Source organism: Macadamia integrifolia, unplaced genomic scaffold (genome assembly GCF_013358625.1).
Source record: "Macadamia integrifolia cultivar HAES 741 unplaced genomic scaffold, SCU_Mint_v3 scaffold_22A, whole genome shotgun sequence".
Lineage (NCBI taxonomy): Eukaryota > Viridiplantae > Streptophyta > Magnoliopsida > Proteales > Proteaceae > Macadamia > Macadamia integrifolia.
The window spans coordinates 177,474-196,233 of NW_024870651.1; the positions used below are offsets into that span (position 1 = coordinate 177,474).

General features: G+C 37.3%; 1 protein-coding gene across 1 annotated transcript; it reads right to left on the minus strand.

Annotated features, from left to right (window-relative positions):
* Positions 1-8,769: 8,769 nt before the first annotated feature.
* LOC122071472 lies at positions 8,770-9,455 on the minus strand. The gene is made up of 2 exons (XM_042635832.1): positions 9,276-9,455; positions 8,770-9,166 (listed from the first exon to the last, which is right to left on the minus strand). Exons 1-2 carry the CDS (start codon positions 9,421-9,423, stop codon positions 8,982-8,984), a joined length of 333 nt encoding a protein of 110 aa, XP_042491766.1. The 5' UTR covers positions 9,424-9,455; the 3' UTR covers positions 8,770-8,981.
* Positions 9,456-18,760: the final 9,305 nt, after the last annotated feature.

Genomic DNA, 18,760 nt, shown 5'->3' on the forward strand with positions numbered 1-18,760 from the left:
ATTGTATCCAACATTAATGCATATATATCTCATGTCTCATTATAAGTTTTATGACATATAATTGAATATCATCCAACACCAATTCTAAATTCATGCACCACACATGTCCAAGTTTTATTGAGCAATGTGATTTGGCTATGATGTTGTTCATTGTTGTCAACATAGTCAACACACTATTGAGTAGTGTATGTTCAGTTTCAGTTTGGAGACTTCACTCTAGAAACATTTTTCAGCAAATGCATCAGTCTGTATCTCAATTTCAGGGTCCATACATTGATATTGAGTCAAAGGTGATATCATGAGAAATGTAGGCCATTGAGTTAGCTTCAAGTCGGCGTAAGGATCAGGTCGATTAGAGTTTGGAAGAGAGAGATATGGTCAATTAAGTACAAATTATGTTCAACAAGTTAAGTCTTAAAAAAAAAAACCAAAAAATGGGAATGTGTTTAAACATGTTTAGAACGGGAATGCTTGCCGTTTGGAGTTTTTTTAAGTATCTTTGGGAAGCATACAGGAAAACGTGTTTTACATGGTAAAAATTGAGAACGTGTTTAAAACAGAGTTTTAAATGCGTTTTTGCAAACAGTGGTTAGGACATCCTTTTTGTTCATTTTTTTCTACCCTTATTTATCTTTTTCTTACATTTTCATATAAGTAAATTATAAAAAATGCGAATATTTAGCCCCCCAAAAAATAGGTCGTAATCGCAGCTGGAAAAACCTCATGACATTTTTCTATAGAAGTTCTGTTGTTTTGGTAAAAAAGAGCTCTTGCACAATAATTCTCTTCTCTCTCCCTCTTCCTCTTCCTTTTTTCTATTCATTTTCCGCTGCTGTTTATTCTAGGTTCAGCTAGGGAGTATGACTTTTTATTATTTCTCAAAGTTTGCGAAATTTATTGCTAGGTTTGATTTGGGGATTATAATCTGTTATGTTCTTAATGCATTGCATATTTATTTATTTTTGGTTTCTTGGCATTATTTATTTTTCTTTAATTAGCTTTGGATTTTTTAATATCAGAGCATGATATATTTTCATCTATTAATTTTTTTTATTCCTTTTTTGAGTTCAAATGTTTGCCTATAGTAAGATTTTAGTAGGTAAGCATGTCGGTATCTCTGTCTCTAAACAAGGTTTGATGCTAGATTTGTCATAAATTTAGAGAGTAATTCATTTTGTTTAATGTTATTACTTGCTATAAATATAGTTTTCTAAAAAGTATCAGCACATAGGTGAGCTTTTGTGAATTAAACAAGTAAAATTAAAAAAAAAAAATTCTATGAAATTGGTGTTGACTTTTGTCAAAGGTTCATATAGGCTGCGTTTGGTTAAAAGGGAAATGGGAAATGAAGGGAAGTGAAGTGAAGTGAAGCGATTTTTTTTTCTTTCCCTTTTGAGTATTTTGGTTGCAACAAAAGTGAAGTGAAATTAATTTACCATAGTTGTTTGGTTGGATATAAAATTGATGTAAAATAGATGTAAATTTTTAAAAAACTAATAATCCAACCAAACTCCTCAAAAGAGATGGAGGGGGGGGGGGAGAGTACTTTTCAATCCAGAACCCATGCAACTCTTCAAAATTTATATTGGTTATGTGAATCAGGTCATTCAAGGTCTGTATCAAATCAAACCAAATGTCATCAGATATTGTGTTCTATCACTAACCAAAATAAAACCTTTTTCATTCTATATATCAAATGAATGCAACATAAATAAATATTTAAAATAATATAAAAGATAATAAAAAAGAAAACAGTAATAGATCACAAGTGATAACGACTAAAAGGTCCATTCCAAAAGTCTTTTGGTCAAAACAAACCCACTAGATCAGTAATGCTCCATCTGAATCAAACCCAAATCTTTTGGTCAAAACAAACCGAATTGATTCACGTGAGAGAGAGAGAGACAGAGACAGAGAGAGAGAGAGATCGTTGAGAGTCATGAGCGGGGTGAGAGTTACGAGAGTGGGAGAGATCGTGAGAGTAGGGTTTTTTTTTTTCTTCCTATTTTGGTGGGGAAATAAAAAGGGAAATTATAGTGGTTAAGTGAAGTTTTTTTCACATGTAAAATATATTTCCCTTCCAATCAAACATCTAAATTTATTTTTTCTGGGAAAAAAATTCCACTTTACATAAAAAATTTGCATTCCCCTTACAACCAAACAAAGCCATAGGTCCAATATATTGTAAACTAATATTGAGGTTACCCACAAATAAATGATTACTTATATTTAGATCGAATTTTTTTTGTACAATTTATTTAGATAGATGACTGTAAGCAATATCAATCAAAATATATAAATCTCTCTCTCTCTCTCTCTCTCTCAACCAAAGTCCTCACGTGCATTTGCACGTGTCAGTTTTACTAGTATATATATATATATATATATATGTATATATTCATCCTTCAAGGAGATGGTTGTCCTGGTGGTTTGCATTTCTGATAATTTCTGCACCTGCGAGTTGGTGGTACTGAAGGCTGGGGCTGAGGTTTGCAATTCGCATAACGTTGTTGGTCGCAGAAGGACTTAGTGGGATTGAGAGCTACGTAACCCACATGTATGCTTCGCTCCTCTTGATCTGCAACAACCATATACAACAGATATAGATATATATATATATATATTTATAGAAAACAAATTAATTTAATCTATAGCTTCAATATTGCTATAATTAATCAGTACTCACTGGTTTGAGAAATCTCGGCAATTGCACGAGCAGCCACCGACGATGGTGGGATGAAAACATTTGAGAACATTAGGATGCAAAGAATGAGAAGAGCCTTCTGAGCCATCATTCTTTTTGGGGCTTTTTGTTGGGCTTTGTGACTTGAGAGATGGGAGAACCATTAGCCCATCAACCCTTTATTTATGCTACTTAGGTCCTTCACTACAGAGAGCAAAAAGATGATGATGATGATGATGATGATGATGATGATGATGATGATGATGATGATAATCATAATAATAATAATAATAAAAGAAGATAAGAATCTTGTGGTTGGAGAGAGAGGGGACTTGGTATATTTGCAAATTGCAAAACAGTCAAGCAGCAAAAACAAAAGACATTGACTCTTGGGTCAATGGATTAACAATCCCTGAAAAGAATCAGGTCACTCTTGAATTTGAATATGGGGGGGGCACTATCCGCTCCTACTCATGTGTGTGTGTGTGCGAGAGAGAGAGAGAGAGAGAGAGAGAGAGAGAGAGAGAGAGAGAGGGACTACTTATATAATGAACTACCTAATAAAATAAAAAACTAATATGTGTGATATCCCATATTGGTATGGAGTGGGAATGTGATTTCTTAGATTGTGTTTGGTTTACATCTTAGGTCGAATAATGCATTTCAAGAATTTATATCTACACTGAATAATCCAACCTTAGTCTTCCACCAATGGCATTAAACATCTAGAACTACTGTTTATTTAACGTATATTTGTCATCTCATCTTCACAACTATAACATTTTGAAAGCTTTTTGAATTGTATATATACTGGACCTTTTGAGATTAAGACTTCATTTGTTATGATTTCTTGAAATGCATTATCAACCAATAACACATATCAAACGTAGCATTAATATACCTATTGGTATTTTTCCCCTACTGGTCTAGACTTTTTGGATAGAATCTAATATGATAGTAGTTAGGGTTTTGATTTTGCAAATTGCAACCGTGCGTTCTTCAATATGTATTCGCTGTTGTGGTCCTCCTGATAGTTTAACATTTCACATTGAGAGATTAGGATCCATACAACTTGTGGCCTTATGGTCCTATACTTCCGTTTCCCCACAAGACCAAGTCTCCAATTCTATATTGAAAATGAAAATGAAAATCAAAATCAAAATCGAGTCAAAGTCATCACTGACTGGAAACATTTTTTCAAGATTCTTCTCACCCTTACCCTCACAGGACTTGTTATACAGTCACCATATTGGCCTCTCCATGCACAGCCACTCTTGCCTCATCCTGCCTATTCCCACAAAGACCAAGTCTCTAATTTTATTATGAAACTGAAAGTCAAATATAAAGACAAAGTCAATCAAAATCAAAGTCACCATTGATGGATGCTTTATAAGACATTGGTTCATTCAATCACCATCGTTGGCCTCTCCATAGGAAATGGACCATGACTCATTAGCACCATTCGCTTCCAACTATGCAATTGCCTCCTATATTCATAAGTTAAAGACAACCACTATTGCCTTATCCATCCAAATCTCCACAGTAATTGAAGTCTCCAATTACCTCATGAAAATGAAAGCGAAAGGTGAAACCACTTACGAGTGGATGTATTAATTCCAACGATCGATGCCAACCAGTGGCTGTGTGAAGAATGATATGATCTATATGGGACCCATGTAAATAGTATGAGAGAGAAAATAATAAAAAATCTTATGTGAAGTATAATAGCACATTGACTCCATGGGAAAGAAATCAAGTTTCTCTCATGTGTGAAGGAGAAATTCCCCTTCGTTAAAAAAAAAATATATTTCCTTGCCAATGGCCTTAAATGCTGTGGGATGGGTATAAAAAAAACAATGAATGGCATTTCGAACCTTCAATTAATAAGGGAGAGTAATGATGACAAATTGATTATAAGAATTTGGTTTAATTACTGTACTAAACAACCTCTCTTTTAGGGAAAGTGGTTGTTCTTGGTTGACGTCCAAGTCGAGGTCGTTAGAAATATCAGATTTGAGGTAAAATTTGATTCATTTTCGGCCCCTCCCATCCTTTTTTTTTTTTTGAAGTTGATTTTAATGTATGTGATGCGTATAAATCCTAGAACTACAATTGGAATTTCTAATTTTACTATAGTTTTTTAAAATCTTTGTGAATTATTTGGCCAATCCACTTTTTATGGATGAGCTAGAAATCAATTCAAATTTGAAATTAGAATCATATCATAATCAACAAGACTCAATTCCATTCCTTTTTAAGGATGCGCGCGGTTGGCTCTTACATTGATAGATTTAATTAAAAGTTAAAGTTTTGAAGTTTAAAAGAAGGCACGTAATAGGGAAAGAAGCAAAAGAGGTATTCAAACAATAGACGATCGACACAAAATATATCAAGATAATGCAAAGCATAAATCATGACCTTGGCTGGGGTTGAATCCTCCAAGGAGAGATATTGTGATAAAAATTTTGATTTAATATGCTCAATTCGGCCAAAGACATTGCGATTCCAAAGAGTCATGGACCTCAAAGAGGCCAGTTTAGCCATAATGTTCTCACATCCAAGATTTTCCCAACTATGGGAGCAGAAGACCAGAAGTCAGGAATCAGGATGGAACATCCATGCATGTTGGTAGTGGAACAATTTTTATATGATAGTTGGGCTGTGGGAATGCTGAAAATAATTGGGTTGTGATCAGATCCAATGGAAGCTCTTTTGGAGAGAGAGGAAAGGGGACACAGAGACAGCCAAGATGCACTCGCATTGGCTCTATCGAGGCATTCTTTAATGAGATTTGGAGACAATTGTTTGTTAGACCAAGTGAATTAATTGACTTTGAAGGAAATGGGGTGGAGATTGTAAGTGGATAGGAGACCTTCCAAGTATGAAGAGGAGGTAGTGGGGGTAAAAGGTCTTCCCCCACTCTTTTGTTCCTGAGAAGTGATTTCATTGAAATCTCCAACAATCAGACAAGGGATCTTCATTCGAGGTCAAGAACGACTCAAGCTCAGTCCAGAACTCCAGCCTATTACTAGGTTGGGGTGGGGGCATACCGGTATATTAGTGTCCAGTGAAAGGGTAGATCTCCTGATGGTTCCATGAGGATAGCAAAAAAGCTGGAGCCAGTGTATATAATGGAAAACTTCACCCACTTTTAGATGATCAACCACAAACCTCCTTTTTTCCCGGTAGAGCCTGAGCTATTGATGAAATAAGACAAGTTATACCCATTGGAGTTTTCAAAGGGTTTGACAGAGCCATGGTCAAGAGTCTTTGTCTCACATAAAGAGATGATTTCAGGTTTAATGACCTTCACGTGGTTGTTTAAGCATCCCCTGGTTAATTTACCATGCAAGCCCCTCATGTTCCTAGTTAACTCATCTTTAAAAGCTAATCATTAAGGAAGAGAGAGTCTACTCATATAATGGAATACCTAGTATTGTATAAAAAAAAAACTAATATGTGTGATATCCCATATTGGTATGGAGCTGAAATTTGATTTCTTGGGTTGTGTTTGGTATATATCCTAGGTTGAGTAATGCATTTTAAGAAATTATATCAAATGCAATCTTAGTCTTTCACCGATCATCTTAAACATCTAGACCCGTTATTTATTTAACCTATATTTGTCATTTCATCTTCACAACCACAGTATTTTGAAAGCATTTAGAATTGTATATTGGACCTTTTGAGATTAAGAGTTCATTTGTTATGATTTCTTGAAATGCATTATCGACCAATAATGCATACCAAACGTAGCATTAATATACCTATTGGTATTTTTTTTTCCTATTGGTCTAGACTTTTTGGATCGAATCTAACATGATAGTAGTTAGTGTTTTGATCTTGCAACTGTGCATCCTTCAAAATGTATTCGTTGTTGTGGTCCACCTGATTGTTTAACATTTCAACACAGTAACAATAACTTATTCTTAGGGGTAATTAAAGAGATTAAGGCTCTGTTTAGTAGCCAAGAGAAGAGAAGAAAAAAGTACAAAAGTAGTATTATTTTCTTCGTTTAAGAAATTCCCATTATGTTTGATATGTCCTGAACCAAGAGAAGAAATTTTTATTTTATTTTATTTTATTTATATATATATATATATATATATAATTTTAAAATTCACCTTAGGAATGGTGAAGTTTTCTTGTGCTTCCGAAGAAAAAAAAAAACATTACCTAAAACACAAGAAAATAGAAAAAAAAAAATCTTTTCTTTTTTTCTATTGGTAGCCAAACGGACATATATATTTTTTTATTTTCTTTCCATTTCATTTTATTTCTATTCTTTTCTTTCTTCTATTATCTACCAAACCAGCTTAAGAGAAGAGCGTACAATATAAGACTGCTGATTAAGTATATAATCTGATGGAATAAATGTAGAGCTGTAACAAAAGCAAGATTTAAGGAGATAAGGATCAAATTTTCGTTTGAATAGATGAGGATCCACACAACTTGTGGCCTTAAGGGTCTCATACTTCCCATTCCCCACAAGACCAAGTCTCCAACTATATACTGAAAATGAAAATCGAGTCAAAGTCGTCACTGAGTGGAAGCACTATATATATATATATATATATATATATTTTTTTTTTCCAACATCCTTCTTACTCTTACCCTTATAGGACTTGTCATCACCATATTGGTCACTCCATGCCAATGGCCACTCTTGCCTCATTCTGTCTGAGTCAGCTTACTTGCACACTGCCATGATCTTCACTTAAATATGAGTAGGTACGGAATAAATAAAAAAACTCACACAATGCGAAAAATAGGATTCGGTCCCACGACCTCTTCCCCTGTGTGCCAGCTCCACAAGCCGAAACTAACACCACTAGGCTATCCTAGTGTTCGTATTCCCACAAAGACTAAGTCTTTAATTTTAAATGAAATTGAAAATCAAAGTCAAAGTCAAAGTCTCCCATTGCTTGGATGCATTATAAGATATATGCAATCACATCGTTGGACTCTCCATGGAAAATGGACCACGACGATAGCATATTAGCACCATTCCCTTCAATTCCAAATATGCAATTCAACGGGTGCATGGCGGGGTCCCATGCGACACCAGTGGCCGTGTGAAGAATGGTAAGATCTATATGGGAACCTAATTAGGAGAGAAAAATGATAATAAAATCTTATATGAGAGGACAATAATACATGGGATATATATATTTATAAGATAAATCTAGCTTGTGTCATGGTAAAATATCATAAAGCACCAACAATGCTTTGATAAAGGGTAACATCTGATAACAAAGATTGTTATGCGATCTATGAGATAATTAGAACTAACTTCATGGCTGACTTTGTTGCTTTTTTCCATGGAATACACCGAACATCTTTGAAGGAAATCAGGAATTTGTAGATAGAATGTGATTCTCAGGCTATTGTTTCTTGCATAAAAAAACAGAATATTCCATGATGCTTTTTACAAAGATGGTGGTACTACAAATGTTATTTGGACAACATAACTTGGACTATATCTCATTGCTATCAGGAAATAAATACTATAGCAGACAAGCTAGCCAAGCATGTTGCTACTACTCGTACTTCAAAGATTTGGAATGCTTCTCCTTCTTTTATAACTTATGAGCTTAATTGGGACCTTGAACATAATTCTAAATTTCGGTTTATATAATTTACTTTGTCTTTCTTGCTTTGAGTCTCTTTTCTGCTGATGGCCATACTGAAGGTGGAATAGAGGCTTGAAGGGCATTTGTAACTTCACATCTGATGATTATTAATATACTTTTACTGACCTTTTAAAAAAAAAAAATTGGAAAACAATTCAAATTTGAAATTAGGATCATATGGTAACCAACAAGACTCAATTCCATTCCTTTTTAAGGTTGCGGTTGGCTCCTACTTTGATGGATTTAATTAAAAGTTGAAGTTTTGTAGTATAAAATAAGGTACGTAATAGGGAAAGAAGCAAAAAAGGTATTCAAACCATAACAGATGGACACAAAATATATTAAGATAATGCAAATTAAGCATAAATTATAATATTATCTTTGCTTTTTTTTTTTTTTTTTTATCATGATCAACATACATATTTCAGTTTATCTGAACATAAACTTATTGGATCACAACACATGAAGTAAGAACTGATATCTATCGTTGTGAAAGTACACTGAAAATTATTATAAGTCTTCATATCGAGCTACTCACGAAACCCAACAAGAACCTCGTCGGCCCTTAGCTTTCTCTTAATTAACCACATGATACCATATTTACTAAAATAGCATTAGCTGAAGCTACTATATATATTTTCATCCTTCAAGGAGATGGTACTGATCTAAAGAGGCGGCGGAGGTGGAACTTTAGGTGTCCGGCCGCCGCTGCGGCACCTGTTATAAATGGAGCACCGGCTTTGTGGTACTGAAGGCCTCCGAGGCAGGCAATTCCCATAATGTTTTTCGTCGCAGAACTTTGTGGGAGTGAGACCTACGTAACTCTCTGACGTGCTTCGCTTCTCTTGATCTGCAAGAACCATATATAACAGATACTATATTACCATTATAAATAGAAAAGAAACTAATTTAACCTATAGATTCAATCAATATTATTGCTATAATCAATCAGTACTCACTGCTTTCAGAAGTTTCAGCAAGTGCACGAGCAGCCACCAAGGACTTGGGTGGGATGATAACAGTGGAGAACATTAGTGTGCAAAGAATGAGAAGAGCCTTCTGAAACTGAGCCATCTTTTTTCTTGTTAGGGTTTGTGACTCAGACATGATGCCAGAACCATTCGCCCACGAACCCTCTATTTATAGTACCTAGGTCCTTCACTAGAGATAATTGGAAGATAAGGATATTGCGGTTGGGGAGAGAGAGAGAGAGAGAGAGAGAGACAGAGAGAGAATATTTACAAGTCGGTCAAGTGCAAAAAATAAAAGCCATGGACTCTAGGCCAATGAATTACAATAGCTACAAGAGTCAGGTCACTCTTGAATATGGGTGTGGTCATTCTTGCGAAAGGGTCTTCTCTTCTCAGTTTTTCTTCTCTTTGTTGGTTTCGACCATAAGATAGGATTCCACTCCATAGAGTTTAGGGATCAGAAAGTCATCAGGATCACTCCCTGGTCCGTGGACTCTTGGAGAGGAGCCAAATCTTCGACCACATCTTTTTGTTGTAAACCTGTTATGCTTTTAAGCAGGAATTTTTCTTCTTTTTTCTCTATTTTGTTTCTAAACAAAAGGTCGAGAACACCTCCACCATGCGATTTGAAGTTGAAAGGCCTCCCATTGCGCCCCCCCCCCAAAAAAAAAAACACAATAAATAGAATTAGAGGCAGTATTATTTTATGTACCACCTTGTTTTAGGGTATGGGACACAGATTGGCTGCTCCGATCGATCAAGATTGGTATCAACATAGGTCAATCCCATATTGGTGGAATGGTACAGAGTCTACAAACTATCACACCAAAAAAAAGTACAAATCAGGGTAAAAAACTATAAAAACAAAATGTCTACCACAATAAATATTCATAATCAAAGGTGATAATATTTTTTGATGCTAAATATTAAAATCTTTTGTTATTTTTTATTAAAATAAACTTTTAATTATCAATGGTACCAAAATACCGCCGTTAAATATTCACAATCATTAACGGTAATATTTGACAACCGCTAAGACTGCGTTTGGTAATGTTTCAGAAAAAACATTTATGGAGTTTTTTCATTCTATGGGAATGAAAAAAATGGAATAAAGCACTTGGTGCATTTATGGTGTGTTTCGGTATTTTTTTCTTTTTTTCCTTAACAAAAAGTGAAAAAAAAAAGATGCTAGAAATGAGATTTGATGGAATGACAAAAGGTAGTTCCGTCATTCCAGTTGTTTTCCAAAAAAAAAAGGGTATTTTGACACAGAATTTGAAATTTCCGTTTCTGACACGAAATATCGTTTCTGAAACAGAAATATTACCAAACGCAGCGTAAATGTTAAGCTCCACTGCATTTTGTTTTATTAAAATAATATTTTAATTCTTTACCAAAAAAAAAAAAAAAAAAAGCTTTAATTGTATACGTTAATTATGCGATGGCAATTTGTAACTGCCATAATATACAACATTTAGTGGCATTATTTTTATTATCGCCACTAAATGTTCACCTTTACTACACTCCCTTTATCAAAATAATATATTATGATGCATTTTTTGAAACGTTTCAGCCATGCATGATTACTATAACTTGACACGTATTAGTTGTATCGGGCCCTATCGGAGCTAAATCTGATACACTGAGTCAGCACACCATTTTGGTATCGGCTTAAGTATGCCCCTATATTAGTAAGTAAAATAGAAAGAAAAAAAATCATAAATATAAAATGAATGTTTTTTATTTAAAAAAAAAAAATTTCCTTTGTGAAATATTGCGCACAAAAATACAAACAACATTATTAAGTTTGTAAAAATCGGGATCATATCGGATTTTTCAAATCTGATCCCAATTTTTAAATCCAATATTTTTATTTTATTTTTCTTGGGATGCAAAAATCCAATAGCCAACTGCTTATATACTCACTTCTTACATGAACCGGATTTGGCTCGTCTACAGCTCGGAGGTGAGCTGCCATTCTGGTGGCTCGGTCTAGATGGGTGACACCTGCTCTTTTTTTAATCCGAGGGAGGAAAACGTGGAAATTGTATTGGCAAGGCTGAAGCGCAGTAACTGTACATTGGTGACACCTGTTCTTTTAATTTTTTTTTTCCTTCCTTATCTTAGTAACTGTTTCATTGGGTACCTCTGGAGGCATTGAAGCGCAGTAACTGTATGTTGGTGTGATCGTTTATAGGTAATTTTTTTTATACTTCAATTCTGAACTCTGACATTAAGACATTGCAGTCGATGCCCCCCCTACATGTGTCTCTAGTGAGTATCTTCATGCGAACATATCAGATGGGCTTAAGAAGAAATCACCTCGTAAAGGGGGAAGGCACCATAAGAGTTGGGTAGAACAAGGAAATTGTTGATGCTTCCCAATCTTCTCATCTAATTCAACCAAGTGTACCCTTCCATTTAGGGGACTAAAACCCTTCTGGTGGATCACAAGATATGGATAACAACATTTTCTTAACTTCACTATTAACGGTAAGAAATTTTTAAACTTGTTTTTATTTCATTTAGTTGTATGTATTAACTATTTTTGCTGCCTTGTGCAGGGATCTTTTCATTATTCTCAGGCTTCCTTGTTTACTTCCCAATCCTAAGACAAAATATGATCTCAAGTTAAGCCATGTTGGTTAAACTCTGTATCACTTAATGAGTTGAACTCTACTTTTCCGGATACTATTAGTTACATTTAACAACTTTTAAGTCATTTATTTTACCTGGTAAATTGGCCAATTACTGTTTCAAGGTTGTCTCTTTAAATTTGCTACTATTTCAGTAACTTTTTACTTTTTTTTTTTTCCTAATATATATTAGATTAAACTAACATGCATGGTTTATGTAGGTAGGTGAGTCTAGCTCAAAACGGAAGAGCAACTGGGGTAACACCCAGTAGATGGTGGTTCGAATCCATCAAGACTCCATGGTGGTTTTTGTAAATTGAAACAGAAGAGCAACTGTTGCCGCAAATTGTTGTATTACTGATTTTTTTTTTTGGTCAAGTGGCAATGGTTTCCTGCGCATAAATGGTTTGCAATGATCTTGTGAACCTTGCTGTGAGCAGAAAGTTTGGATGATGTCACTGTGATGATCATTAATCGACAGGAATTCCAATGCAATAGCTGAGAAAAGCACCATTATATATATATAGTTCATATCTCTTGTGGGACTTAAGAGGCAATGCTCTATTTTTTATCGCACATCACTACCTGTAAATGTAAAATGATGGTGGAACCTGTAGTTATTCATCATTTTGATTGAGTTATTGACATGAGAGTCTTGATGGATTCAAACCATCATCGCTAGGGAACAAGCCCAGGTGCTCTTCCTTTTTGAGCTAAAGACTCATTGGGACTGTTCCCTTTTCTCTATTTAATCAAACAAGGATTAAGATTTATTTTTTTTGGGGGTGGGGGGGCGAGAGGAGGGGCTTCGCCATTCTTCAGCTTGGAGGAAAGGTTAACAATGATTCCTTTCCAAGGCCAAACAAACAGGTCATCTTGCTCAGTGGACTTAGCTTCTGGCTTCTAAAGGCAACATCTGAATGCTTTACTTTGTACTTTCCAGCCTTCAGTTGTTCATATGGTTTCTCTTTGGACTCATCAATCTCAGATTCATTGATATCTGAGTCTTCTTCTGAATCATAGTCCATTTGACTAACCAAATATTAACTGGTAGCAAGCGTGGGAACTAAATGGGAAACTGCAAGTGTGAGATAATCAATTAAACTCAGCATCAGGATGAGAAGAGAGAGCATAAAAATAAGATAAGAAATTGGTCAACAGTAGCAGAAAAGTTAGTTGGTCAGACTGAGGCTCCATTATAGTATTTCTCCAATAAATCAAATACTCACAAAGATTAACTGCATTAGTGTCTTATTGGGAGAGGGTGGGCAATTTTTTTTATTTTTTATTTTTTTTTGGGGGGGGGGTTGGGTGGTGGGGTGGGGTGGGGGTGGCATAAACAAAAATGTGAAGCTGATTCCCAAGCTTCTATAGCCAACATGATTCTAGACGAAAGCCAATCAATTGAGACTTATAGATAAGAAGGATAAGAACAAGGAATATGTGGACAGAAGGATAGAGCAGAATGGCTAAGGTGGCTATGTGCTCACTGAATGAATATCAAGCTAAACAAATATCTTTTCTTGATGGAAGCAAGATCTGCCTGGTGCAATTGCATGAAATGCTGAACTATCGAGAAATAGCATCTTCGCGAAATCAGCAAGATTGGTATAAGGATGATAAAATGACTAATGAAAATACTTGAAAAGGAAATTTCAGGAATGAGTTAGTAATGAGCCCAAATAGGGGATTGCAAAAGTTGATTACACCAATACTTTGAACATGTATAGTGAGTTAGAGTAGCAGCACTGGTGGGAAAGAGCAGTTAAATGTAGTTGTAGAAGAACAAGGCAGGAAGCAAAATGGGAGCAGATTTAAAGGTGCATTGCTTAAAAAACAAGTAACAAAAGCAGGAAATTAATCCTGTTGTGCACCCAATTTAGAGAAGGCAATTAGGATAACAATGAAAACAATGGTCATTATAAATACAAGAAATGTTTATCAAGGAGACATAGAAACAGCAGTGGAATATCTGTTATGAAATATGAACAATAAATAAGATAACAAGTAGAAGACTTGGTCACCACAGTTTGTATTTGGATTGATTGAGAGAGCAGCAATCAACTCTAAGCTTTAGCCCAACTACTTGGTACAAATCCTGCACATGGTTCCACCTTAACTAAGGTCATATAAGCCATTAACTCATAGACATTCACCACTTTAAATTTCCCATTGTCATCTTCTTTTTTTCGCTAAAGGGTCATGTATATTAAGAAAAAAGGGAAAAAAGTAGAAACTGTACAAAGAAGATCCATAAAAAGAGGATCCAAAGAAAAACAAAAAACCAGAAATCACCCCACCTAGAACCCACCCCCACCTACGGCATTGCCATCAGCGGAAAGATAGGTGCTAGGCCAAAAAACAGAAATTGAAAACTAATAAAATCTGAATCGCGATCTGCCCATCGCATCCTCAGCCATGAAGTCAAGCACCTCAGGAGGCCATGCCACCACTGATGTAGATGCTTCCTTCTTAGCAGCCATCTGCGCCAGGAAATCTGCTATAGGGTTTGCCTCTCGATAACAATGAGTGATTTTCCATCTTATACCATTGAGATAAGAAATAAGGGAAGACCACCTTTGCCAAACAAACCACGGGACCCAGCCCCTTTGAAACATGAGCACCACAGCGCCCGAATCACATTCAATCCACAGAGATGCACAATTCAGCTCTCTTGCTCTCTCAATTCCTTTAATTAAAGCTTGAAATTCAGCATGGAAATTTGAAGCTATTCCTAAATAGGAGCTATAAATCGCTATAATCTGGCACTTGCTGTCCCTTATAATGCCACCTGCTCCTGGATTCCCTGGATTACCCAAGGACGAGCCATCACAATTTAGCTTCCACCATCCATCCATCGGAGGCAGCCAGAAAATTTCTCGCACCCCTTTAATCTTCCTTCTTGGCACCTCTATATTAAGCTTCAAGCATCTCTCAGAATCTAGTCGAGATTTTATTCTGTCACTTTTTCCTGGGCCACGTCTTTTAATCTCCTCCATTATTGTATGAAAGACTTGACCATAAGATCGATGCAGACCCCTAAATCTCCTTGAATTCCTTTCCATCCAAATAAAGTATGGAACAAGAATCAAACCAGCCATCCACATTTGAGACAGTCTAATGGCTTTGGATTTTTGAGTCCACCATGAAACATGCGCTGAAAAATCATCCCCCTGATAGGACCAATGAAAACCAAAGACTTCAGCAAACGCCCTCCAAATGTAGACAGCTCCATCACATTCCACAAACAAGTGATTTATAGACTCCTCAGCCTTATTGCATACCTCACACCTAGAAGGGAGCGGCACTCCTTTTCTTTTTACCTTGTCATCACAAGGAAGCTTTCCATGCATAAGTCTCCATCCAAACACTGATTGGCGGGGGATCAAAACCGAGCTCCACACCATTTTTGCCCAGCCCACTTTAGGAGAAACCTTTCTCAATGCTTCCCAGGCCGATTTAGTGGAGAAAGCTCCTAAGGAGGATAGAGACCAGCAGCATCGGTCTTTCTGACCCTGTGGCAAGGATATATTCCCTATAGCTTTGAATATATCTTTTAAAAATTCAGACTGAATAGGGGGAAAACACCACTTACCATCTTCAATAAAATCTGCCACTCTGCAATTGCTATGAGAAAAATGAGACAAAGGGAGGGGGGAGAGCTCAGCAATAGACAAAGGACCTATCCATCGATCCTTCCAAAAAAATATGTCCTCACCTGTACCCACCATCCACCGCTCAGATAGAGATACAAAGTTCCACATCTTCGCAATTCCTTTAAACACCGAAGATGCTCTATAACCCTTCTTGAGGTCTCCACCTTCATTCACAAATCTAGCCCGCAAAAAGGAACTAAAAGCAGATCCTTCATGCTTCATTTGCCACACAAGTTTGCTAATCACTGCACAGTTGACATCCCTTAATCGCCTGATACCTAAACCCCCTTCCTCCTTAGGTCGGCATATCTCTTCCCATTTCATAGTGATTTTCTTCACTGTGGAAATATCCCCAGACCATAGGAAATTCCTAATCCAGCGTTCCACCGTTTTAATCACCGATTCAGGCCACCAATAAATGGAAAAATTATGAATAGGCATACCTAAGATCACAGACCGAATGAGCTCTGCACGACCAGCCATTGAAAGGAGTTTGCCTTGCCATCCCTGTAATCGAGATTTAATTTTATCCATAAGAGGAAGCATCCTATCCTTCTTGACAGTGCCCTTGAAGATCTCAACCCCAAGGTACCTCGTCGGAAGAGAGCAAATTGGGATACCCAGCAGATCAGAAATATACCTCTTCCTGTGAGGGGCGACTTTGCCAAAAAAAACCTTACTCTTCTCCAAGCTTATTTTTTTGCCAGAAAATTCTTGGTAATTACTCAGAAATTCTCCAAGACATCTAACATGTTTTGCTCCTGCGTTCATGAAGATAAAAATATCATCCGCGAAAAGCAGATGACTGGGGACAGTAGCACCTCTAGGACCAGGGAGCGCCTTCAGTTTTCCCTCCTTTAATAGACCATTTAGACCCCTGCACAAAACTTCTTCTGCCAAAATAAAAACCATAGGAGATAGCGAATCCCCTTGTCTCAAACCTTTCTCAACTCCAAAGAAACCCACCGGACCACCATTCAATAACACTGAAATTCTAGAAGAAACCAAGATTTCATGAATCCAAGCTAACCACACATCCGAAAAGCCAAATTTTTTCAAGACCGCAAAAAGAAAATCCCATGACAATGTGTCATAGGCTTTCTGCACGTCAATCTTAATACCCATGCCACCCCCTCTGACAGATGTATGTAATAAATTAGCAAGCTCAGAGGCTAATCCAATATTAGATGAAATAATCTTACCTTTCTGGAACGCCCCTTGCTCATCTGACACCAATCGAGGAAGAAGGCAAGATAACCTCTCAGCCATGATCTTTGATAGGACTTTACAGAAAAAGTTTGCCATGCAGATGGGGCGAAATTTATCCAGAGAGACTGCTCCCTCCACCTTTGGAATTAGCGTCACAAAACTGTTATTTACCCCATTCGGAAGCTTCCCACCGCGGAAGAAAGCAATCACAGCCCCACAAAAATCGTCACCCACTATCTCCCAACACTGTTTAAAGAAAGCACCTGGGAACCCATCAGGGCCAGGAGAGCTATCTGGATCCAACCCCCATACCACCTTCTTAATCTCTTCTCTGGCAGGAATAGCTTCTAATATGGAAGAGTCCTCCCTATTCACCTCATTAGGAATCACCTGCAACAGCTCCATATGATCTATGCAATGGTCCGCTTTATGAAAATTTTCAAAAAAAAATGACACATATTCTGCCATCTGCAGCGGCTCAGAGACCATTGTACCATCTTGTTTTTTCAAAGCACGAATGCTGTTTTTTATACGTCGCACCTTAACCGATAGATGAAAAAATTTTGAGTTACGGTCTCCAAGTTTCGCCCAATTGCAGCGAGCTTTTTCAGCCCAAAGTTTTTCGGGCATCTCCACTGCTTTCAAGAGCTTAGATTTCGCCTCTGCTTCTCTGGAGTATAACTCATCAGACATCCCTATCTGGTCAATAGTTCGCTGGACTTCCTCCACTTCTGCAGTAGCATCTTTAAGAGCTACATCCAAGTTAGGGAAAGTCTGTCTTGCCCACCCTTTTAGAGCACTCTTAACTGCCCTTAATTTATATGCCAGCCTGCCAATGGGACCACCCCTAACCTCCCTAGACCACACATCCCTCACCAGGTCCACAAAGGATTCCTCTTCCATCCAAAAACGATGAAGTCTGAACGGGGCATTTCGAGGCTTAGGAATCGCTGCTGAGGAAAAAAGGATTGGAGCATGATCTGAAATTGATCTATGGAGCACCTTCTGACCACAATCACCAAAAACGTCCAACCATTGAGCATTGAAAAAACTTATGTCAAGCCTTGCCGCTACATGTCCTCTACATCTATTGTTTGTCCAGGTAAAATTGGATCCTTGGGAAGGAGAGCTAATCAAATCACAAGCATCCACCACGGCCTGGAACTCTGCCGCGGAACCCACATTGAATCTACCAGGACCCCTCTTCTCATGGGAATATAATGTGGCATTAAAGTCCCCCAAAACAACCCATGGACAGGACAGGGCAGCCACAATGCCCATCTCCACCCAAAGATTCCTACGCTCTGCCCTGAAACACGAAGCATGAATCACAGAAACCACAACCTGCTGACCATTCCATTGCATAGAAACTGAAATCATCTGCTCTGAGGACTGAACCACCACAGGCCTCGCAAGAGAATTTTTCCAGACTACCCAGAGGTTTGGCACTTTATCAAGACGGGAGTTATGGATAAATTCAGACATGAATCCCAATCGATTAAAAAAACGAGCAGGGAAAGAAAAAGAATCCACCATGGGCTCTGCAATACACACCACATCAGGGGAGTGATCACGAAGAAAAATATGCAACGCTCTAGAAGCCGCTGCCTTTCGAACACCTCGGATATTCCAATAGAAAATCCGCATAATTAAAAAGATGTTCCATCAGACTTGTCCGACCTCAAGGTCTGACCACCACCTTTCTTTTTCTTTTTCTTTTTCTCCCCTGCGTCAATTCCTTTCTCAATCATCTCTGCTGCATTGTCGACCACTTGAACTCCCATCTGAGCAATCTCCTTCCTGCTCAAAGGGAGCTGCAATGGGGCAGTATACTCCCTATTCATCACTGTACGACCCCCTTGCCGGTCAGACCTCCTCGAGAACTACCTAGGGACACCCCTGTCCTTTTGTGACGAGCAGAAGACCTCACCCCACCCTGAGTGGAGGATGCAATAGCCTTGCTCACCTGCTG

What these genes read in the sequence shown, in the direction of transcription:
- LOC122071472 (XM_042635832.1), bottom strand. Translation starts at nt 9,423, where the DNA reads ATGTCTGAGTCACAAACCCTAACAAGAAAAAAGATGGCTCAGTTTCAG. An exon ending in TGCTGAAACTTCTGAAAGCA is followed by an intron (nt 9,167 to 9,275) that starts GTGAGTACTGAT and finishes TGGTTCTTGCAG; the next exon opens with ATCAAGAGAAGCGAAGCACG.